The sequence below is a fragment of the Canis lupus genome, chromosome 15 (assembly GCF_003254725.2).
Source record: "Canis lupus dingo isolate Sandy chromosome 15, ASM325472v2, whole genome shotgun sequence".
Lineage (NCBI taxonomy): Eukaryota > Metazoa > Chordata > Mammalia > Carnivora > Canidae > Canis > Canis lupus.
Genome location: NC_064257.1, coordinates 18,030,187 through 18,053,848, shown reverse-complemented (window position 1 = coordinate 18,053,848; position 23,662 = coordinate 18,030,187). Strand labels below are relative to the sequence as shown.

The 23,662-nt window shown below is 46.5% G+C and overlaps 1 protein-coding gene across 5 annotated transcripts in view; it reads left to right on the top strand.

Annotated features, from left to right (window-relative positions):
- The window catches only part of LOC112654654 (ribonuclease pancreatic), a 28,514-nt gene extending 16,082 nt beyond the window's left edge, over positions 1–12,432 (top strand). For 2 of the 5 annotated variants that reach the window (XM_025439240.3, XM_035699426.2), the window contains exons 2-3: positions 10,431–10,546; positions 11,736–12,432. In XM_025439240.3, coding sequence (XP_025295025.1) covers positions 10,431–10,546; positions 11,736–12,215 — 596 coding nt within the window. In that variant the 3' untranslated portion in view covers positions 12,216–12,432. Of the gene's footprint in view, positions 1–10,430; positions 10,547–10,924; positions 11,083–11,731 lie in introns of those variants that run through there. The other 3 variants (XM_035699427.2, XM_025439241.3, XM_025439242.3) reach the window with 3 other exon arrangements.
- Positions 12,433–23,662: the final 11,230 nt, after the last annotated feature.

Below are 23,662 nucleotides of genomic sequence, written 5' to 3'. Positions count from 1 at the left end.
TGTATGTGGTACTACTCTCTGCTCTATATCTCAGTGATCATTTGTCTGGGTTTCCTGCTTTGAACTCTAGTTGTTCTTTAGGACCAGTGCCATGGTGAGAATCCTAGAGCTTCAAATCTCTTACTAGTGCTCTCCTGTTGAAGGCTGGCTCCGGTTTGTCCAGATCCTCCCTGCTGCTGGCAGGAGCCTCCCTTCAACGGGCGATTCACTGCAAACACCATGGTTCCCACCTGACCGAGAGTGCCAGGCAGTGCTTGAAACCTCCAGCGGTGTCTCTCCTCCCACAGGGCTGGTTCTTCTAGAATTCTGACATCAGCCTGAATCAACTAAACATTTGGCCTTGGACTCTGGTCATTCTCCTTGGGAGCCAGCTCTTTAGACAGTTCAGTATATCATGATAAGAAGCAGCTTCTTTTATTCGGTAGCCGGTCTTAGGGGTTTCTGTGTGACCAAGAGCCCAAAGTGGAGGTCATGATTAAGGGGAAGTTGGAAAATGCATGTGTGAGTATCTTAGGTATCCTAATGAATCCTCTGAAAAGTAGTGGTGTGGAGGGGAACTTGATCCTACTGCACACGAATGCAGCGCTGCCCTGGTTAAGAAGGCTTTACGGAAGGCTCTCGAAACCACCAGTCGGACCATCCGTCGAGCCATGGGGGGGGTTTAAAATGGAGCCACAGCGCCGTGTGGTTTGCCTTTCTTTCCTTCTCCTACAAAGTGAGTTTCAAAGGTCTTTAATGCCCTCTTATCTTAGAAGATTAGTATTGTGGGAACAGAAGATTCCACAGGTGCTCCACTGGGGTGGGGAGAGGAGAGATAAAGACCAAGTAATTTTACTAATGCAGATTAGTCAATGATCTTAATCCTCTTAGATCTTAGAGGAGGGGTATTGCAGGAGCTTTAGTAGCACTGGATGCTCTCTTGAGAAAGAGGAGTTCCTATGTGTTACGGAAAAGTTTACAAAAATCTGTTTATTGTCATTGGTTCTAAGATATTTGCAATGCATGCTAGAACATGAAAAGCTCTGTTATAAATTCAATTTAACTTTATTTTGTTCTTTGTCTCCAGCCATTTAGGCCCTGGAACCCCATTTCCCTGTAATTCCTGATAAACTGGAAAATGCTCTTGATTTATTTCATGATCCCCATTGGATCCTAGGATTCTTTATCTTCCCCCGTTTGCTCTTCAGTTTCAGTGTAATCTTGGTGTCACACTAGCCAGTGAACTGGGACAATAGGAAGAGCACACAGTTCTGAATGGAATTTATGATGCCAGTCAGTTACTACAGCCTTGTCAGATAGAAGCTGTCAATTGCTGATGGAAAGGTCATGTCATTGACCTTGATGGCACAAGACCTACAAGAGTAACATGAAGAAATTCCTCTACTCCTCCTCCAAGATAACCATGAAATCATATTCCCACTCTCCTCTATTCTTCTGAGAGGTGGGTTGTTGACATGAGAACAGTCTGAACGGGGAGGGGTTTGTGAATGAGGCTGCAGAATGAAGTTAGCCCATGGGAAATTTTGTGAAACCTTTCTCCCTCGATGTACATCCATTCTCTGATGCCAGTGAGCCTTCCAAGTCCAGAAAGCCTCTTCTTAAGTTTCCATAGCTTTATGGGTCTCTATTTGCAGGGAGGACGAAGGGAGGGCTTTCTCTGAATAACAGAGCTTGATTCCTAAGAATTGCAAAACAAATAAGATTTTTAGAATGTTGATCAGTTACTTAGAACCTAACAATTTGAAACATAATTCTAATTTAGTAAAATCTTTAATATATTTATTGTTAGAGATGTAGAAGAATTATGTCCTTGAAAAATTCTTTCAGGTTTAATCAGATCAAGTTTGAGACCTGTGAACTCTGCCCTTGTCTCATCTTTTCTCTCTCACATTAACCCCCACAGAGCTCAATGTGCATGGAAAATCCGTTTGGCATTTTGGGAACTATCTGTACTAACAAAGGAAAAACAAAGACCTAAATGAAACTTATCAAATACCAAGGTAGTAACAATGCCATATGGTATAGCCCATGCATTCTGAGGTCACTGCAATTGGGCCACTTGGTGGAAAAGGCAACTTGTTAGGCACTGACCCCGGGGTTCCTCTTTTCATTAAAAAAAAGGGAACCCCCAACAGATATTCATTCCTATTTGCGTGGTGTATAATCCTCATTTTTCCTATTGGAGTTTCTGTGTCTTCCTTTCCTTTCGAACAAATAAAAGATAAGGATATTCCCTCTAGGAAATGGATGCTGACCTAACTTCTGTTAGGATAAGGATTGAATCAGTACATTAAAGCATGCATGTGTGGTGGTGATAGTGGGTGGGGGGAGATCATGAAAATATAAGGAAAAGAGAGAAAGACTTCTAAGGCCACCATCCTTAAAGCAGCCCATGAGGAATTGAAAAAACAAACAAACAAACAAACAAACAGACAAAACAGCAACAACAAAAAGACCCTCTGTTACTTATTTATTTGAGAGAGAGTGAGTGGGAGCAGGGAACAAGGGACCAGCAGAGGGAGGAGAGAGAAGCTCAAGGAGGTTCCATGCTGAGCCTGGAGCCTGACATGGGGCTTGATCCTATGACCCTGAGATCATGACCTGAGCTGAAATCAAGAGTCGATGGCTTCACCGACTGAGCCACTCACTGCCCCAGGAAAGCCTAGATTTCTCAAAGGGGAGACCATGTTGACTGTAGACTCTCATTTGAGTGAAATTTGGATCAATTCACTACAAGGAGTTTATGAGATCCAACCTGAGTACCAGCAGTCAAATCCCAGGTCAACCACTCTCTCCACTGTGACTCTGAGAGCGAGGTGGCATGCCTGTGGGGTTCTGAGGTTCCCTTCAGAGGACAGAAGGATGTAATGAGCCTTGGTACTAGACAGAGAGGAAATGAGTGATGCTTTCCCTTGAGGAGTCATGCTAAGCGTTCTGCCATTGGCAGCAGTAAGTAGGAGCAGTAGGCATTGGAATGATGGTAGTGGTGGCAACAATAAACTATGCTAAGTAATGACAGATTTTGTACAGATGTTAACTTACTGTAAATACTGAGAATAGATAAAAAGTAATTGCATTCAAAACACTAACGCAGAGATTTAGAACCATCATTAGAGAGTGACAGAGAAGGCTGTGAGATGCCCCCACTGGATTACGGAAGATACACAGGGGCTCTCTCTCCATTGGTTCTCTCTCTATATGGTTTTCTTTCTGCCAAAAAAGTGTAATACTTGGACTGGTGTTTGAAAGAATCAGCGTTCCCCATGAGTGATCATGAAAGGCTACTGATGGAATAAAGATCTTCTCTTTGATCGTCCCCTCCTTTCTCAGAGGCCTCCTGAGAGTGGCCTTCTCCTTTATCAGCCTCATTTATCGTGGTCTGATCAGTCTGACCACACAGAGAGCAACAGCCTATCCTCTTTGGGTGCATGGTCGCCATGTGAAGCTGCTAGACAGCTTGTTCTCAGGATGAGGTCATTGAACTCTACTCACCATGTGGTCTGTCCACACATTCTAGATTAAGATGAAGGCTGCCTTCTCATTTCTCTGCTGATGACAAATCCTGAAACTGCACCTGCCCCACTCTAGGTCATCCTGTGTATAGCAATGGCTTTAATCTCCTGGGTCATCCCTATGCACTTGAGCTGTAGGGTTGGTGTGGGATATGGGTTGCGGCTGTCACACAGAGGGCCTGAAAGTACAGACTTGGAGGTTACGCAGAAGCCTCTCCTGCATCACATACGCTCTCTCATCTGTGTGCTTTCTCCCAGTACAGGTTCCTAGAGTCAGGTGTCACATTTAGTTGCCACATCTCTTTAGCCATTTTTAATCTGTAACATTTCCACAGTCTTTGTCTTTTAGATCCTTGAAACTTATGAAGAAATCAGCATCTCTTTTTAATTTTTACTTCTAAATATAATTTTTTAGAACAGTTTTAGAGTCACAGAAAAAATGAGCAGAAAGTACAGAGTTCTCATATGCCCTCTGGCCCCCATGCTTCACATGCACAACCTCCCTCACTACCAACATCCTATACTAGAGTGGCACATTTGTTATGACTGACGGACCACATCGACACCTCATAATCAACCAAGGTCCATAGAATACATTAAGGTTCACTCTTGGTGCTGTATATATGTACATGACTACTTTTCCCCCCCTTTTGTTAGCCTATCTTTTGTCAGTTTAATTTGTAGGTCCCCAGGCACTGAACCCAAGAGAGTAGAGGAAAAAGTTTCCTCCTCACCTCTGTTTCCTCCACCCATTCTGTAATCACATGTCCAGGGTGAGCCCTGGCTCTTCACATCATCAACCCTTGTGCTCATTTGTTCACTCTTGTAATACATCTAACGTAGTTTGAGAATTGCTCTGCCCACACCACTGTAATGAACAAGACTACCCAAAAAAGTTTAGGATGTGTTTGCAGTTTTATACCTAAACCATAAACTCAGAGATAATAAAAGTTGTTTAGTAAGTGTGCGGTACAGCGATGCATAACCAACACGATGTCGTTAGCCTTCGGTTGTACTGCTGTTGCCTTGGGGCTCAAATTCAAGCCTGTGCTTTTTTTCACTACATTATGTTCCTCAAAGTCAGATGTGAAGTTAAGTGGGCATAGAATCAGGAGCAGAAAGTGGTTTTGAGACTGAGATGGTAATATGCAGATAAGCAGGCATATATATCTGGCCACCCCAGAGGGAGGTCTCTTTTCTTTCCTTTAGACTAGTCAACGGACATGATGAACTGATTACAAAGGGCATGCCTGGAAGGGGCTGGAAGGTCAGTGAAAGTTCAGGACAAATCCCAGACCTCCCTGCCTTACTCCCCACACCAGTCTAACTTCAAATACTTTGTTCTGGAAGAGAGTATTTTCTGAAACTTGAAGAATCACCAAGAGCTCAGAAATGTTAAACAAATACTACATTGTTCACTGAGAACTTAAGTCAATAATGATTTCATTATTCAGCTGTAACTCCAGTCATCTGAGCTGGCTGACCAAGCTCCAGCTCTGTGATGTTATCTGCAATGGTGCTTTTTTCTGCGGCCTGGGTATACCTGGGAGATTTGAAGCTGTCTCGAGGCAGCTTCCCCCAGGAGCCTTGCAGGAATCCAGGGCTCTTGAGAGGGAGTGCAGGAGATGGGGCAAGATGGGGGACTGCAGATAAGATAGCCCCGGCTGTGGATCGGCTCCCTTCACCTTTCTGGACACCTTCTGCCTACCAAACAGAAGGTAGTAGCCAAAGGCAACCTCTAGGTGCAAGATGAGCTGCGCTGTTTAGACATCTCTTTCTCCAGCCTTCTTTCACTCCCCTTGCTTCCTATTTACAAACTTATCTGTCGTATTTTTTCCCCTGGGAGACTCAGGCACAGCCAGGGCTCCCACTATCACCCCTGTGGAATTGTGCTCAGTCTGTACATGGAATCCCAGGGCTCTCACAGGGGCACCGCTTTGACCATCTCCGTGCCTACTGCAAGTCACCCCAAAGTAAATCTCAGCGCGTCTACAGTGATGCCCAAGCCCAGATCTGCCTGCATTTTCCTGACACACCCATTCTATTTGCACTGCTGCCCAAGTCTATAAAGATAAAATGTAGGGCGCCTGGGTGGCTCAGTCGGTTACGTGTCTGACTTCAGCTCAGGTCATGAGGAGACCTCAGGGTCCTGGGATCAAGCCCCATGTTGCACTCCCTGCTCAGCGGGAGCCTGCTTCTCCCTCTCCCTCTGCCTGCTGCTCCTCCTGCTTGTGCTCCTTTTGTCTCTGTGTCAAATAAATAAATAAAATCTTAAAAAAAATAAAGATAGGATTTAGAGACTTGTTGGTCTATCCCTCCTCCCAATCAAAAATTTCAATCACTGTCACCTCTACTAATTCAGAATGAAAACTGAACTTTTAATTTTGTCTCTTGAAGAAACAATATCAGTACTGGTAATAATAATAATAATAATAATAATAATAATAATAATAATAAAATTCTATTAGGGCTTACTATATGCCTTGAATAGGGTGACCATATAATTTACCCTCTGAATTGGGACACTTTTGAGAGTGAAAAGGGACATTATTACTTATTATGCCAAGAGAACAGGCATGAATAGGGATGGTCTTGGGCAACCAGGGGCATATGGTTTCGGAGCCATGAACCAGTTTCTTGCTATTACGTCACATGACAGAGGGGTAAGGGGAGCTCTCTATGGTGTCTCTTATAAGGGCACTCGTCCCATTCACGTGTGCTCCACCCTCATGACCCAGTCACTCCCCAAAGGTCCCCCCTCCAAATATCATCACATTGAGAGTCAGGTTTTAATATATGAATTGGGTGGCGGTAGGGAAACAAACATTCAGTGTATAGCATCTTAGAGTAGGTACTTTAATTATTCCTCATTTACAGACAAGGAAACAAATTACGGAAGTTGACATATTACTGATTTTTAAATTAGTAATGCAGGACTTTTGTGTATTAATCTGCACTCACCCGGAAAAATGCCAGTCAATGTTGCAGGAATGATTTAAAGGGTAAACTGATTCCACACCCCTGTCCAAATACACTCCAATACGTATGCATTGAGATTCTCTTTTATTATTGCTTTGCCAAGTCATCCAGCCTGTGTGTTTTATAGATGATGAAATCGAGGTCCAGAGAGGTGAAATGATTCTCCTGAACATAGCAACCAGTCATGAAGCTGCAACTCATACGTACAGTCTCTCCACTCTACTGGCTCTATTCAAATACTCAAGAGCAGTTTATGGAAATGAATATTATATCGTATGTGCATAAAGAAGCGACAGTTGTGATGTATGTCAAGTACTTGAGAAAACTCTTGAGAGATTGATATCATATTTTAATCTGTATAATGAAGATAAATACGGCAACCGTGACTTAATGTGTATCATATTTTATGTATATGAAATGAGGCGTCTCAGTAATGGGTCGCAGACTCCTTCTATACTAGATAACTGTCCCCATGACCTAGAAGACAACAGAGATGATGCAGACTTTTTAAAAATGATTTTATTTATTTATTCATGAGACACACACACACACAGAGAGGCAGGCTCCATGCAGGGAGCCCAATGCAGGACTCGATCCAGGGACCCCGGGGTCACGCCCTGAGCCGAAGGCAGACCCTCAACCGCTGAGCCACCCGGGGGCCCCCAGAATCCTGTTTTAAAACAGAGGTTTGAGGCAAACAAGGCCCACTCAGAGGAGAAAATTCCATTGTTGGAAAGGACGTTCTTCTGCTGCTCATATTCTTAGTCAACTTTGCTGCTTCTCAGCGGCATCCTCTTCCCTGTCCGGTACCCACCTCTCCCTTCCCGCCGTCCTTGCGGGCAAGACAGTCTCCTGTATGTACCTTTACCCACCTCTGCCCCATTCCTGGGCTACGCTCTATCTCTGCGCTGTATTTTCAGTGTCTTCTCCTGTACTGGGTCTTTCCTCAAGATGTGCACACCCTCATGTCATGTCATGTCACCCTCACGTCATCTTCTCCCCAGCCACCTCCATCTCACGAGTGCACAAACCCGCTCCTTCTCTTCATGGTCAGCCTCCTTGTTAACTCCATTTCCTTGTCTCTTCCTCTTCAACTTACTGAAACTACTCCAGCAAACACTCCATTGCTCTCTCAATGATAAAATCTCATCATCTAATAAAGTATTTCCTTCTCAAACATCTTTAAAGATTGTAAGGTATGTATATGGCGTATGTATATATATATATGATATGTTATGTATATATGAACATACACATAGTGTGTGTGTGTATGTTCTCTGTACACATACACATACAGAGAAAGAAAGGAAGAGTGTTAGATGTTCCCCCCTGCCAATCTTGTCTTTTAATGGGCCCATTTAGCCCATTTACAGAGTATAATTATTCATTTGTATCTACTATCTTATTTTGCCTTTTCTATTTGTCTCATTTGTCTGGCATTTCTATTTCCTCTCTTTTCTTCCCTTCTTTCTAGATTAGTTGTGTGTTTGTCATTCTATGGCAGCCATTAAAGCTGTTCACAAATAATTCTCTTGTTCCAGGCAACTAGAAGGATCCTATTTCTCTGTCCCTTGTACTTAAGTGTGACCATGAGGTTTTCTCTGGTCAGTGAAGTGGGAATAGAAGTGGCATGTGTCCCTTCCAGCAGAAGGGTTAAGAGCTGTTCTGTGGGGTGCTATATCGTCTTTTAAAAAGTTTTTAAAATATTTTATTTATTTATTTATTTATTTATTTATTTATTTATTTATTTATTTATAGTTAGTGGGTAGAAGAGAGAGGGAGAAGGAGAGAGAGAATTCCAAGCAGGCTCCACGCTCAGCATGGAGCCCAACACGGGGCTCGATCTCACGACCCGAGATCATGACTTGAGCTGATATCAAGAGCCACCCAGGCCCCTCAGAGATTCTCTTATCTGAATAAAGGCGAGCCTTCTGAGAGTGAAGCTGCCCTGGGTCCCCACTGGGGAGTTTTACAGCCTGGAAGAAGACCCACAACTCACACCTGCAAAAGCAAACATTCGCACAAACTATCTTACTCCCCATTTGTTCCCCTAAAACTCATTTATCTCTCCTAAGAAAACATAAACAAGACCACATTTATTTCCTATAGAGTCCTTTCCCTCCCTTCTTTCCCCTATTAAGTTAATATATAAACCTTTATCCGTAGCTGTTCAAGGAGCCACTTCTTCTGTGCTCCTACATAGGCACATGCACGGACATGGTCTATTTTCCTGTTAACCTGTCTTTTGTCAGTGAATTTGCTGGGTCTCTGATGTGAACCTAAGTCGTCAAGAAAAGTTTTCCTCCCAACCGCAATCCAGATGATGTGAGTGCTATGAAAGGACTGAGAGACAAAGCCTGGGTGTACTGTAGGGTGTTGGACAAACCACGGGAACGTGGGACTAGAAGCTCACACCATACCACAGCTTCCTTAGCCCCTCTTCTACTTTCAAAACCATACAGGTTAGCAAATAATGCTGACTTTACTCAGGATTTCTTGGATATAACATGGCAACATAACAAAAACACTTCCCTTTAAACAATTCTCTTCTTTCCACTAAGGTCCCTCTCTTCTCTCCTCTTCCCCTTTCTTCCTCTCCTCAGGGCTTCAAAACTGCCTACTTTTCTCAGTTCAGGGTTTTAGCAAAACAAAAGCCCTTTACTTAACCTCTAATAAAAAGGGAGTCGGAGATGGGTCAGTGTGAACGAGACACTCTTCATGGAGGATCTCAACACCACCCGATGTGAGCAATCACTTATCGGGCTAAGGACCCTCCAAGCCCTCTGCACATCTTACCTTATTTCGTCCTCGTAATAAATCTAAGACATGCATATCATCATCCTCATTTCAGGGATGAGGTAGCTGAGGAACAGGGAGACAAATTCAATTCTGTAACTTGCCCAGCTCTTAAGATGCAAAATCAGAATTTGGACTGAGACAATCTAAATCCAGAGCACGGCAGGTATTTTGATCATCCTGACTCCAGAGTAATTGCAATTGTCACCCAGCAAAAACAAGTCTTTCTAGGAGGTGTGAAATTGCATAAAATTTCTGGCCATGACCGACTCCATCTTGAAGCTCCATTTTCCCTTCTAATGAACTTTTGAACTGGGCCAGGCCCGGTGATTGTTTTACAAGCAGTTTCTTATAAAGTCAACGGGACACCTGGCATCTGGATCATAAAACTGTCAGTGTGGGCTTTCGGGTGACCGAGTAATTAATCAACGCATATCACGAAGAGTGAGGTTTGATAACACCAACCGGTTAGTCGATCACAGTGTAAATAAGCACGGCTCAATCTGCTAGTGCCAATCACGGTGTTTTCTCCTTCTCCTCTCTTATTCAGGTCAGGTGTTGGCCCCCCCTCGCCCTCTTCCTCCTGGGACCCCTGCTCTTCCTGTGAGGCAGGGCGCTTCTCTGAGTACTCTGGAATCTGTGCTCCAGAAAATGCAATTCTGAGATCCCCCAATAAGGACTTTTGTTCTTTTTCAATTTTGCCTCCTTTTCTCGGTCTACAGAGGGAATTCTGCTGCTAAGAAATATGACGTTCTCTATTTTTCCTCCAAAAGGGATTTTTTGGGGGGACACCTGGGTGGCTCAGCGGCTGAGCGTCTGCCTTTGGCTCAGAGCGTGATACTGGAGTCCTGGGATCGAGTCCCACGTCGGGCTCCCTACATGGAGCCTGCTTCTCCCTCTGCCTGTGTCTCTGCCTCTCTCTCTCTCTCTCTCTCTTTCTGTGTTTCTCATAAATAAATAAATAAAATCTTAAAAAAAAAAACAAAAGGGATTTTTTTTTCTTAAGTAGTTTCCACACCCACCATGGGGCTCAGACTTGAGACCCTGAGATTGAGAGTCCCACGCTCTACCGACTGAGCCAGCTAGACATCCGTTGGGGGTTTGGTTTGGCTTTCATCTCTCTCCTCAACTCTGACCTTACAGGAGTGGTTGCTGTGGCCGAGAACTGCCGCACGTTCACCTGCCACCCCAGGAGTGCTCAAGTGGCCAGCACCGGGCGAGCCACAGGTCTTCTCCTCCCCGCCAGGGCACAGCCCCAGGTCTGCGCAGGCTTCCAGGTGGGGGTAGCTAAACGCCTCACTCCCTTCTCCCCGGAAGAGGTGCTGTTGGAATGCTAGCCATGCCAGGGCTCCTGGGGAGAAAGAGGACCTCCTTTCTCCCCCGCTGCTCTGGTGGTCACATGTTTATGAGTCCTTTGCTAACCACCAAGCACTATTTGGTGAAAATCGCCCCCTGAGATTACAAGGGCCTTGCTGGGGTTCAGGCATCAGTACCCTAGTGGCTTTCTCCACTGCTCCTTGGAACCAGCAAACAGATGAGGTTCATATAAAGTTCCTGTGGCCAAGCCTCACCCTTCCCAGCAGTCCTGAAAAGAGTGGTGTGGATGGTTCCCTACAACGTCCCCTCCTCACAATGTCCTTGTTTCCCTCTACACTGAAACCAGGACGCTCCTCCCACCCATCTTTTCTTGGAAGCCAAGCCCCTTTGTAATCTGTATAAGATTCCCTCTCCAGGGATCAAGGGATTGCAGAGACTGGCCTTCTGCTCTCTCCTAGAGACCACGCTAGAGACCCAGGTCAGTGGCCAAAGACGTGGTCTCAGGGGCTCTTTCTGCTTCTGCGTTGGATTGGAGGGACCAGGGTTGGGGAGGATAGAGCCTGAGAGAGCCTGGGGTAGGCAAATATAGGGTTGAGCACGCAGGCGGCAGGGAACCAAGGGCACTGGGGGAGCCAAGCATCTGTCTTGGGGCTACAGTGGCATCCCTTTGTGATGCCCGTGTCAGGCACGGGGCTGTTTCCCTTGTGGCGAAGGACAACAGGCCTCTGTCAGTCATGATCCTGGACACGTGATTGCATTTCAGGGATGCAATGTAGCTCATGGTTTATTCAAAAGGATTTTCTAATGAGCTACTTGAGCACTGGGTATAAGTGTATTTATCTTTCAAACATATTTTAAATTTAAAAATCTCTAGTATTCAGACACAGGATTGTGGGATTTTAGTTCACTCTGGAGGTCACCCCCAGAGGGGAGGACCGCCTCTCCTTAGCTAGCGGGAGTTCAACGCCCTGGAGAGTGGTGCGCGTGGCTGTGTCCTTGCCGGGAGAATTGCACAGGAGGAGGTGTCTCTCCAGCTGCCCCAGGGGGAGGCTGAGAGTGGGGCAGCCACAGGCGGGAGCTGGGGTTCTCCCCCTGAGGCGGCGCTTGTCCTTCTCTCCCCTTCCCAGCTAGGCTCTTCCAGAAGGCGAGCCCGCCATGGCTCAGGAGAAGTTCTTGGTGCTGTTGCCACTAGTGGTCCTGGCGCTGCTGGGGCTGGCCTGCGTGCAGCCTTCTCTGGCCAGGGAGTCGAAGGCCATGAAGTTCCAACGGCAGCACATGGACTCGCACCCCGCCGCCATCAGCGCCAGCTACTGCAACCTGATGATGAAGCGCCGCAACATGACGGATGGGTGGTGCAAGCCCGTGAACACCTTCGTGCACGAGCCTCTGGCAGACGTCCAGGCCGTCTGCTCCCAGAAGGATGTGCTCTGCAAGAACGGGCAGTCCAACTGTCACCAGAGCCGCTCCCAGATGAACATCACCGACTGCCGCCTGAAGAACGGCTCCAAGTTCCCCAAGTGCGTGTACACGACCACGCAGAAGGAGCAGTACATCGTCGTGGCCTGTGAGGGGAACCCCCACGTGCCAGTGCACTTTGATGCGTGTCTGTAGCTCTCGGCCTGAGGCCAGAGAAGCGGGCGCCCTGTCGCAGTTGGCACCTGCTACCCCTCCCCTGCCTTCCTGCTCTGGGGAATCCCTGCAGCCAGGGCTCCTCCGGCTTGCTCCCAAACCCGGGCTGCCCTGCCCAGGGCTGCTCCGCTTGGTCGGGGGGCGGGGGCCCCATGTTAGCCACCTCACCGCTTCTTTCAATAAAGCACAGCTGTGCTCACCTGGGTTTCCCACGCTGTCGCCCTCCCGGTACTGCCTGTGTGATTGCTCCTGCAGGAGCTGCAAACCTGGCTGTAGCTTTGGGAGGCATCATCAGCTCATCCGAAGCCTTCTCTTCTGACGCTTGGCTTTGGTCACCCGAGATCATCCCTTGTAAACCGCCAGGCTGCTAAGCGAAGGCTACTGGGGATAAAAGGGGGCTATAGCCTGGGAGTGGGTGCTGGGTGAGCGGCCCGGCAGCCGAATGCAGAGACAAGAACCTCTGCCCGGAAGGAGGGTAGCCTCAGGAAGACCCTGCGCCGCCCCTGGGTGCGGGGAGGGATGTGGGAAACCAAGATCCTAAATTGTCATTTTCCTTTTTTGGGGTGAGCTATTACTAATCAGAAGAATGGCCATGTCTTAGCTGGAAAGTCAAAACCTTCAATTTAGGAGCCACAGGGGACTGTAGAGATAATTCCGTTGAAGGAGAAAAAGTAGATTTTGGCTTTTGTATCAACTCCATTCGAAAGGGTCCGCCTAGAATGCTGTAGGAAAAATTCTTTTTTTTTTTAAATAAAGATTTTATTTATTTGTTTATTCCTGAGAGACACAGAGAGAGAGGCAGAGACCCAGGCGGAGGGAGAAGTAGGCTCCCTGCGGGGAGCCCGAGGCAGGACTCAATCCCGGGACCCCGGGGTCGCACCCCAGGGTGAACACTTAACCCCTGAACCCCCCACCAGGTGCCCCTAATAAGCAATGTGCATCTCCGGAAGGCACCTTGGACAGACAGACACGTGTGCCCTTTGCCATCGTGGGCCTAATGTAATGCTCACTGTTATAGAGCAACAGTCTGAGTCTCAGAAAGGCTAAGTGACTTGCTCAGGGCCCTGCTGCTTAGGGGCACAGCCGGGACTAGACCCCGGGGCTCCTGGCTTCCAGCCGTTGTTCTGCTACCAGAGTGGAGACAGGGAGAAAATTCTGCAGTCTCCCTTCTCCTGGGGGTTACAGCAGGGGTGCCAGAGGTCTGCCTCTTGATTTCAGCTCAGGTCTCGATCTCAGGATCTCACGGTCATGAGTTCAAGCCCTATGTTAGGATCCACGGAGCCCACTTAAAAATGACAGCGGGGGCACCTGGGTAGCTTCGTGGCTGAGCATCCACCTTCGGCTCAGACCATGATGCCGGGGGCCCGGGACTGAGTCCCGCATCAGGCTCCCCTGGGGTCTCTGCCTCTCTGTGCCTCTCTCTGCGTCTCTTGTGAATAAATAAATAGAATCTTCAAACAACAGCAATAAAAATTCAAAAACAAACAAAACAGCCCTGCACGCTGTGGATGGAGCTGTGGCCCCCCCCCCCCCCCCCCCCCCCCCCGGCGGAGGCTCCCTCTCAGGCTTTCAGGGCACTTGCTCGGCTTGGGGCCTGCTTCTGCGCAGCCATTGGAAAGGCTAGAGACTCAGCTTGTGTCACCACTTAACCACTTCGTTTGACCCCTTGTTCACGCTTGCATGTGGCTCATGGAACCAGAGAGAGGCCCTATTTCCATTCATCTGACCAGTCTTTATGAACAACATCTATAAGTGTTGGAAGGGATGGTGTTTCCCCTAAGTAAGGCAACCCTTTTGCTTCTGTGGGAAGGAGAAGGGCTGGGGGTGAGAGGGACCAGACACCCTTGCATTTCTGTGGGGGGATCTCACTCTTACTGGCAGTGAGGATGGAGAAGGAAATGTAGGGTTTCTAGATAGATTCCTTGAGCCAGAATTTGTCTTAGGTTCATCTCAGCCTTGTTCCCCATCCCAGTGCTCCTCACTCCCCTCTTGCTGGTGCTTTCCTGGCGTTCTTAAGGACACCCATTTGGGGTTTCGCTGCTTCTGTATCCACACATCCGCCAGCTCTGGCTTCCAATCTCCCCCACGCCGGTGCTGGGGCCGGGGCCTGCTGGGGCGTCCATCTGGGAACACAGCGCTAGGTGAAGACTGGTCCACACTGGCCCAGCCAGGCAGCCCGGGCGAGGGGGGCAGGCTCTGACTGCGAGGACCCTGGGCAAGGAAAGCCAGAGTCCTGCCTGGAGAGGCTCAGGCGCCATCAAGGAGAGAAACATCTCAAATAGCGTGGGGAGGCAATGGAGCTCCGTTCAGTGGGGAGACTCGCCATCCCACCAACCAAGGAGTACTAACCCCTTCCAGGAGGCCGATCTGGCCGACTGATTTCAAACTTAAGGTGCTGGCGCAGTGAGGGGAGTAGCTGCTTGCAGGCACAAAAGGCCGTAGTCAGTGATTCTTTCAAGGATAGTGCCCATTTCCAGAAAATTCTTCAGACCAAACAAGCTTCAGGAACTCGGGGTTCCCGTGCCCAGGCAAGCACATCTCCGGGTCCGGCTTCTCCTCACTCCCACAGCTTCAAGCGTTCCCTCGAGTGACAGCGTCTCCGGCGGCTCCTCTCCTTCCTCCCCGGCTGGAACCCTCCCTTCATTCCTGCGGCCAACGCCCGGCCCGCGCTGCGCCCGTCAAACTGGACCAGCCCTCCAGGCCCAGAGGAGCCCCCGACGGCGCAGACCTGCGAATCACCAGGCTCTGTCTTTCCAACGCTGCTCACCCACAGGTGCACCCGGAGCTCCTGGCTGACCAGAGGGTGCTCCCAGCGCCTGACTCAGCCCTCACCGGGGACAGCGGCCCTTGCAGGGCTCCCGATCCATGATGGAGGGTCCCGCTGAGGGCGCCGGTGACAACGCGCCTCCCCAAGGCCAGACGTGGCGCGTCTGGAAGCATCTCCAAACTCTGCCGAGTGTCACTAGGGGACAAGGTGCACAATCCCTCTGCAAATCATTCAGCAAATTCGCGTGTCCTTTGGGCTGCTTCCTGGATGCGATACATACGTGGATGGCAAGATGCCCTCTTGGCCTCTTCCCTCCAAGTTCATCTCCCTTCTCACTCTCTTACTGTCTTAATTAACAATAAAGAAGGAGTTGTTCCTCTGAAGGAACAGGGTACCACTGGGCGTGTTCGCCCAATGGGTTTGGTGACAATACTTTAAAGCTCATGACTGCTGTCGTTCTCTACTTTCTTCTAGCTACAAGTCTGGGCAGGGCCTATACCCAGGACCAGTTTCCTTCCTTTTCCACCCTCCATGAGAGTACAGCCGGGTGGGTGATTGGGCCAGGGCACCTCATTTAGCCCCAGCCCCACTATCAGCTCCCTGTGCCCTGAGGCAGGTCTATAGCTCTCTCGGGACTACAGTTTTCTAATCTATAAAACCAAAGGGATGGGTTTGTTCAAAGTCCCCTTATGCTGATGACTTTCTAGACGAGCATCCATTCTCTTTCTAGCAGAGCTGGCATGTGTGTGAGTAGGCATCTCCAGAATGGTCGCCTCATTGAGATCTGGTTTAGTTCAGAGCTCTTCTCTCAACACGAAGCCACCTTAGAGGCCTAGTTGACTTCGGCACCTCCTAGTGCAGATTTCTCTCTCAGGCAGCTTTAGACAACCTCCGAGTGTCCACGCTGGCAGCTAGCCTCTGCCAGGGCTTGTTAGGTGTCCTGGGCCTTGACAACCCTTGGATATTTCAGTCTGGCTCTGGTGCCACAGAGGGGAGAGACTAATGCAGAGGCAAGATTAGGGCAGGAGACAAGAACAGGACCTGGAATTTTCTGAGTATCTTCGAAACATGCCTAATAGAGCCTGAGGGGTGCTTAGCTGGCTCAGTTCATAGAGCAAGAGACTCTTGATCTCGGGAATTCTAAGTTCAAGTCCCATATTGGGTGTAGAGATTACTTAAAAATAAAGCCTTTATAAAAAAGAGAGGTTGAGAGCTGGGCCCTGCTTTAGGCCAGCCTGTTTGGCAGCTTCTCTTCCCTACCTCCCTCAAGCTCTCCCTTCCTTTCCATAAACACTGCTGAACAATTATTTAGGAGGAAGGCTGTCCGATAATGGGGGCTTGGGCTGTTGTAACATAGAGACAAAATCTGTAGGTGGACATGACTAGTCACACATGTGGTCATGTTTATAGACCTGTGAAATTAAGGAGCTTCAGGGCAAGGAGGGCCATTTGTGATCTGGCTCTAAGCCCTTCACCTTCAAGGTAGAGAAATTGAGGCACAAAACCAAGAACAGAATGAAGAAAACCAAGTCTTCATTCCTCGAGTGTGTGTTTTTATGCTTTGCCTGCAAATTTTTGTTCTTTTTTTTTTTTAATTTTTAAAAATGATCAGACAGGAAAACTTATCTTTTCCATATACGAGTCTCTGAATTTTAACACAGGTGTAGAATTGTTACTGGATGATTTCTCACTGCCTTTAACTCAGGAAATGCACGGGGAGCCCTGGCCCTACAGAGGTCAACTGTTCCATCCCAGGAACCTCAAGGGGTGGCTGGACAAATTTTCAGCATAGCTCTCGGCTGGATCTGCCAACACTGTTGCCAAACAAACTCAGATAAACTCATCACAAGAGACGCTAATAACTCAAGAGATGAGTTTGGGAAAAAGAAAGGGGGAAATTTATTTCCAGGGCCAGCAGCTGGGGGAGGTGGCCAGCTCAGGCCTTAACAACCAATCTCTTTGCCTGCAAGATGGACACCTAGAGTTTTATAGGAGGAGATTCAGGGCAGGGAATGGTACCTGCAAGAGAGCAGGCAAGGATCATGGGTGGGATGGGCATGTGTTCAGCCCATGATCTTCGGGAAGGAACGGGATATGTGGGATGGTTTTCTAGTCATTCTGTTGATTTCAGGGCTTTTCTGGTCTGGAGGTTGGAATGTTCCTGGTCATTATCAATGCCTCAAGAAAGTGCAATAAGAAATAACCGTTGGGTTCTATAGTTGAGGAAGAGACTCACTGACAGAACTGTACAAGCATTATCCCAACCAGGACACAGAACAGTTCTATCATCCCCATTTCCCCTTGTGCTAATAATCTTATATAGTCATACACTTTCCCCCACTCCCTCCACACCTAAGAACAACTGGCCTATTCTCTGTCACTATTGTTATGTCTTTTCAAAAGATTATACGAATAGAATTACACAGTATGTAACTTACCAAGACTGCCTTCTTTTTTTTTGTATATATTTTTATTGGAGTTCGATTTGCCAACATATAACACCCAGTGCTCATCCCATCCAGTGCCCCCCTCAGTGCCCGTCACCCAGTCACCCCCACCCCCCGCCCACCTCCCCTTCCACTACCCCTTGTTCGTTTCCCAGAGTTAAGAGTCCCTCATGCTTAGTCTCCTTCACTGATATTTCCCACTCAGTTCCCCTTCTTTCCCCTTTAATCCCTTTCACTATTTCTTATATTCCCCATATGAGTGAGACCATATAATGTTTGTCCTTCTCCGATTGACTGACTTCACTCAGCATAATACCCTCCAGTTGCATCCATGTGGAAGCAAATGGTGGGTGTTTGTCTTTTCTCATGGCTGAATAATCTTCCATTGTATATAGAGACCGCATCTTCTTTATCCATTCACCAAGACTGCCTTCTTTTACTCACATAATGCCTTTGAAATTCATCCAAGTTGTTGTGTGGATTATTCCTTTTTATTGCTCAGTAGTGTTCAAGTGCATGGATGTTTCATAGCTTTTTTGTCCATTCACCCACTGGAGGACATTTGAGTTGATTCCATTTAGGGTGATTATGAAGACAGCTGCTTGAAACATCTGTGTACATATTTTTGTGTGAATTGGTAGAAGAATAGACACAGGGATCAATAGGACAACCTCAGTAACCCAGAAACAGACCCAGACAAATATAATCAAATATTTTTTTTTAAGTTTTTATTTATTTATTTGTCAGAGAGAGAGAGCCCAAGCAGGGGGAGTGGCAGAGGGAGGGAGAAGCAGGCTCCCTGCTGAGCAACGAGCCCAATGTGGGGCTTGATCCCAGGACCTTGGGATCATGACCTGAGCATAAGGCAGATACTTAACTGACTGAGCCACCCAGGTGTCCCTGATCAAATGTTTTTTGACAATGGTGCAAAGTGATTCTAGACAGAAAAGATATTTTTTTCCAACAAATGGTGACTGAACGTTCAAAAAAACCCATGCAACTCCCTTCCCCAAATTTCTAAATCTTAAATCTTTCTTCCCTTGCCCACTCTTTTTAAATTTTATTTAAATTCAGTTTAGTTAACATAGAGCGTATTATTATTTCTTGTAGAATTTAGTGATTCTTCAGTTGCATATAACACCTTCTGCTCATTAAATCAAGCGCCCTCCTTAATACCCGTCACTCAGTTATCCCATCTCCCCACCCCCTCCCTCTATCAACCCTCAGTTTGTTTCCTATGTTAAGAGTTTCTAATGGTTTGCCTCCCTCCCTGTTTTCCTCTTATTTTATTTTTCCTTCCCTTCCCCTATGTTCATCTGTTTTGTTCCTTAAATTCCACATATGGGTGAAATCGTATGGTATTTGCCTTTTCTGACTGACTTATTTCACTTAGCATAATACTCTCTAGTTCCGTTCACGATGTTGCAAATGGCAAGATTTCATTCTTTTTGATCCCCTGACAGAGGCAACTCTGCACCAGTGGAGATATCACAGAGGCAACTCGGCACCAGTGGAGATACCTATGATATGCTTCTTAGTACTGGACCCACCAGCTGGATTTGCTCTCAACCAGAGAGTAAGTGGGAACTTTGAGGTTGGAACAGGGCAGGCAGTGAAAGCAAAGGAAGTGAGAAGAAGGAAAGTAGGGGTGGGGCATGCCTGGGTGGCTTAGTCGGTTAAGCATCCAACTCTTGATTTCAGCTCAGGTCATGATATCAGGGTCCTGGGATCCAGGCCTGCTCCAGGATCCATGCTCAGCGTGAAGCATACTTGGGAATCTCTCTCCTCGTCTGTCCCTCCCCCTGCTCGCAGGTGTTCTTTCTCTATCTCAAATAAATAAATAAATCTTTAAAAAAAGTAAGGTAGTAAGGAATTATGGATATGGCGTCAAGGTAGTAGGTCTAGAGAGACTTAGAGGTCAAAAGTGATGAGAAAATAAGATAAAAAAGGATGACATAATTGGATACATAGTTCCCTTGGTTCTGTTGACTTCCTATTCTGGAAAGTTCACTGATTAAATCACTCAGGAGTAGGAGGAAAATTTATTTTTTCTCACAGGAAATATACACTTTTCCAAACTTCTGCTTTCCTCTCTTGGGCTTTTAGGAATGGTATGTCCACTCTATGGCAAGCCTCGATATTTTGCTTAGGTTCAATAGTGTGATGTCCAAAACTTGTAGTTTTTAGAGCATCCATGCATTCCTGAAATTTCTTTAGTCACCCTAGATAATGGGAGATGTAAAACCATCATTTCTTTCCTCTTACTCTCTAGTTTGATTCAAGTCATTGCAAATAGCAAAGATTTCATTTTTAATGACTGAGTAGTATTCCACTGTGTGTGTGTGTGTGTGTGTGTGTGTGTGTGTGTGTGTGGCTCTTGTGGACATTGTTGCTATAAATATTAGGGTGCGAGTGCCCCCTTTGGATCACCACGTTTGTATCTTTGGGTTAAATGCCTAGTAGTACAATTGCTGAGTCATAGGGTAGCTCTATTTTTAACTTTTTGGGGAATCTCCATACTGTTTTCTAGAGTGGCTGCCCCAGCTTGCATTCCCACTAGCAGTGTAAGAGGGTTCCCCTTTCTCCCCATCCTCACCAAAATGTGTTGTTTCCTGTCATGTGAGGTGGTATATCGTTGTGGTTTTGATTTGTATTTCCCTGATATGGGGTGATGTTGAGTATTTTTTCATGTAACTATCGGTCATTTCTATGTCTTCTTTGGAGAAATGTCTGTTCATGTCTCTTGCCCATTTCTTGACTAAATAACTTGTTCTTTGGGTATTAAATTTGATGAGTTCTTTATAGATCTTGGTACTAGCCCTTTATCTGATATGTCATTTGCAAATATCTTTTTGCATTCTGTCCTTTGTCTCTTAGGTTTGTCGACTGCGTACTCTGCTGTGCAAAACTTTTTTATCTTGATGAAGTCCCAGAGTTCATTTTTGCCTTTGTTTCCCTTGCCTTTGAAGACTGCTCTAGCAAGACCTTGCTGCGGGGGAGGTCAAAGAGGTTGCTGCCTGTGTTCTCCTGTAGGAATTTGTATGTATCTTTCATCCGTTTTGAGTTCAAAATTCAAAATTAAGTAATAGGAAATCAAAATATCCAATTGTTCAATACTGATGGTAATTACACACTTACTTTTTTTAAGGTTTTTATTTTTTATTTTTCATGAAAAATACATAGAGGCAGAAACACAGGCAGAGGGAGAAGCAGGCTCCCTGTGGGGAGCTTGATGCAGGACTCGATCCCAGGACCTTGGGATCACACCCTGAGTCAAAGGCAGATGCTCAACCATTGAGCCACCCAGGTGTCCCAATGGATCACTGTTTCATCTGAGAGACTCATGTGCCTGGCAAAGCAAAGTTTGTTTACCAATCCTTTTCTCTTCTCACCTTCTTCTGAATTGTCTCCCCCTTTTAAAGCCCTAGATCCCTAGCCTTTCCTTAGCTCAGGATGGTCCATAAGCCTCAGTTGGCTAGCTGCTACTTAGTCTCATATTTTTGTAGGGCTCCTGTATTTATGGCATATTAAAAGAGTTTTTGTTCTATTAACTGCCTTTTTATGATGCGGGGACTGACTCTTAGCCAAGAACCTAGAAAGGTGGGGATCCCTGGATGGCTCAGCAGTTTAGTGTCCGCCTTCGGCCCCGGGCATGATCCTGGAGTCCCGGATTGAGTCCCACATCAGCTCCAGCATGGAGCCTGCTTCTCCCTCTGCCTGTGTCTCTGCCTCTCTCTCCCTCCCTCTCTCTCTCTCTCTTTCTCTCTGTCTCTATGAATTAATAAATGCAATCTTAAAAAAAAAAAAGAAAAAAAAGAAAAAAAAAAGAACCTAGAATGGTACACGTAAAAATTACTTTTCCTCTCCTGTGCCTAGGACCTAAATGCTTAATCCCAATCAAATTCTTTTTTTAAAAAAATGATGTTATTTATTTATTTGAGAGAGAACGACAGCAGGAGAGAGGGGAAGAAGGAAGAACAGACTCCCCATGATCAGGGAGCCAGAAGGGGTTCGATCCCAGGATCCTGAGATCATGACCTGAGCTTAAAACAGATGCTTAACTGACTGAGCCACCCAGGTGCCCCTAGCCTAATTTTCATCCCAGTCCTTCAATATCTAAATTCACTACCTGGTCCCAACACCATAACTTCTGTAATATTTCAGTATTTGGCCAAAACAAGAATGTTCTTAGATCCCAATGCTTTTTCTTTTCTTCATCTATACTTTCTCTTTATGTAATCCAATAGACCATGGGAGAAATGACTCTAAGGCTACAATGGATTGCTATCCCTATTACTATTTATTTATATTTAAAACATTAGTTGATCCCATATGGAAGCCAATACTAAAGATGTAAGATGTGTCATTGTCAGCGTTAGAGCCTGTGTGTGAAAGTACCACGGAGGTGCCTGTGGTACCTTCCCGTAAACATAGGCCATGGGTTCAAGGGAAATATGTTAAAGCCCTGGGCAGAGTGGGAGGGATGGAGAACTGTCTTCTCCAAAGTCCCAGGGACACAGGCTGAGACAAGTGGCAGAGGTCCTGCGTCCCTGAGTAACGAAGGTGAACTGAGGCCCAAATGGTTCTCCTGAGGATGTTGGCAAAGGCAACCTAGGTGGCTCCAAGCTGGCAATTATGGGAAAGGGACCCCAAACACACATATTCACAGTCCTTAGAATGCAGGAGAAAATGATTTTATTGCTGTGAACAGGTGCAAGGACGCTTGGCCGAAGGTGCAAGAGGAAAACCATGGGGCCTGGGCCGTTCTTGGCCCTCTGCCCTATTGCCTTCCTGTAGTCAGCCAGCCACCTGTTTTACTTTTAGATAAAATTATATTTTAACCCTTCACACTTTACTGGTGTTGTTTCCTCTCCCTAGATGCTCTTCCCACCTTGTCTCCTGGTTCCTGACTCACCTGCTCAGCTGCGTTCAGCTCTCCTCTCCTCTGAGCTTGTCCCTCTGCAGGCACAGCTGTACTGTGTCAGCCTGGATTGTCCAGCTCCCACCAGCACCTCCTGCATTCCACTATAATCATGAAATTATATTACCGTGTACTGAAGTGTACTTGAAGGGTGAATCCAGTTAGACAACCTCAGATCGGCAGCCCCCGGGGGTTCAGTCAGTTAAGCAACCAAGCAATTCTTTCTGTGGGCTCAGGCGCCGACTCAGGTTGTAAGATCCAGTCCTGAAGTGGGGCTCTGCACTCAGTGGGGAGTCAACTTGGGCTTCCCTCTCCCTCTCCCTCTGCCCTCCTGCTCCTTCTCTCTCTTTCTCTATCTCAAGTAAAAATAACCCCCTCCCCATTATAGAACATATAACAATATATAAAAATTCCTTTTAGTAAAATGTTAAAAGATGGTGTTTAAAATCATTTAGGAAGAAAATGGATTTAAGCACAATCAGTATAATAGCTTGGTGTTGCTGCTTGGGTTTTCCCACATCTACTTTCCCCCATGTGGATAGTTGCACATTCATTTCCTTTCAGGAACTGTCTTTCTCTTTCTTCTGTGCAATATCCGTGGGGTTATCCATCCAAGTTTCGAATCCTCTTCCCCGGGCCAAGTGACGCTCATGAGATTCAGGCTAACCAGCCTCTTTCCTGTAGGAGACCAGAAGGGAGCACCCTAAAAGATGGCTCTCTGACACAAAGATTATTTTGAGAAACTGAAGACAAAAGAGCAGCTCTGAAGGAGAGTATAAATTCCCATTTACAAAGAAGGGGGATTTATCATAATAGAGAAGAGTTATTTTCCTTTCTGTAAGGTAGTTCTTATATTATGTATCTTTTTATTAGAACTTTCTTTTTTTTTCTTAGAACTTTTATGGGAACATTATATTTATTGAAGACATTATTTATTTATTTAAAAAGGTTTTATTTATTTATTCATGAGAGACACAAAGAGAGAGAGAGAGGCAGAGGGAGAAGCAGGCTCCATGCTGGGAGCCAGACGTGGGACTCGATCCCGGGACTCCAGGATCACGTCCTGGGCCAAAGACAGGTGCTAAACTGCTAAGCCCCCTCCCCGTCCGCCCCAGGGATCCCCTATTTATTTATATTTAAAACATTAGTTGATCCCATATGGAAGTCAATACTAAGGATGTAAGATGTGTCATTGTCAGCGTTAGAGGCTGTGTGTGAAAGTACCACAGAGGTGCCTGTGGTACCTTCCCGTAAACATAGGCCATGGGTTCAAGGGAAATATGTCAAAGCCCTG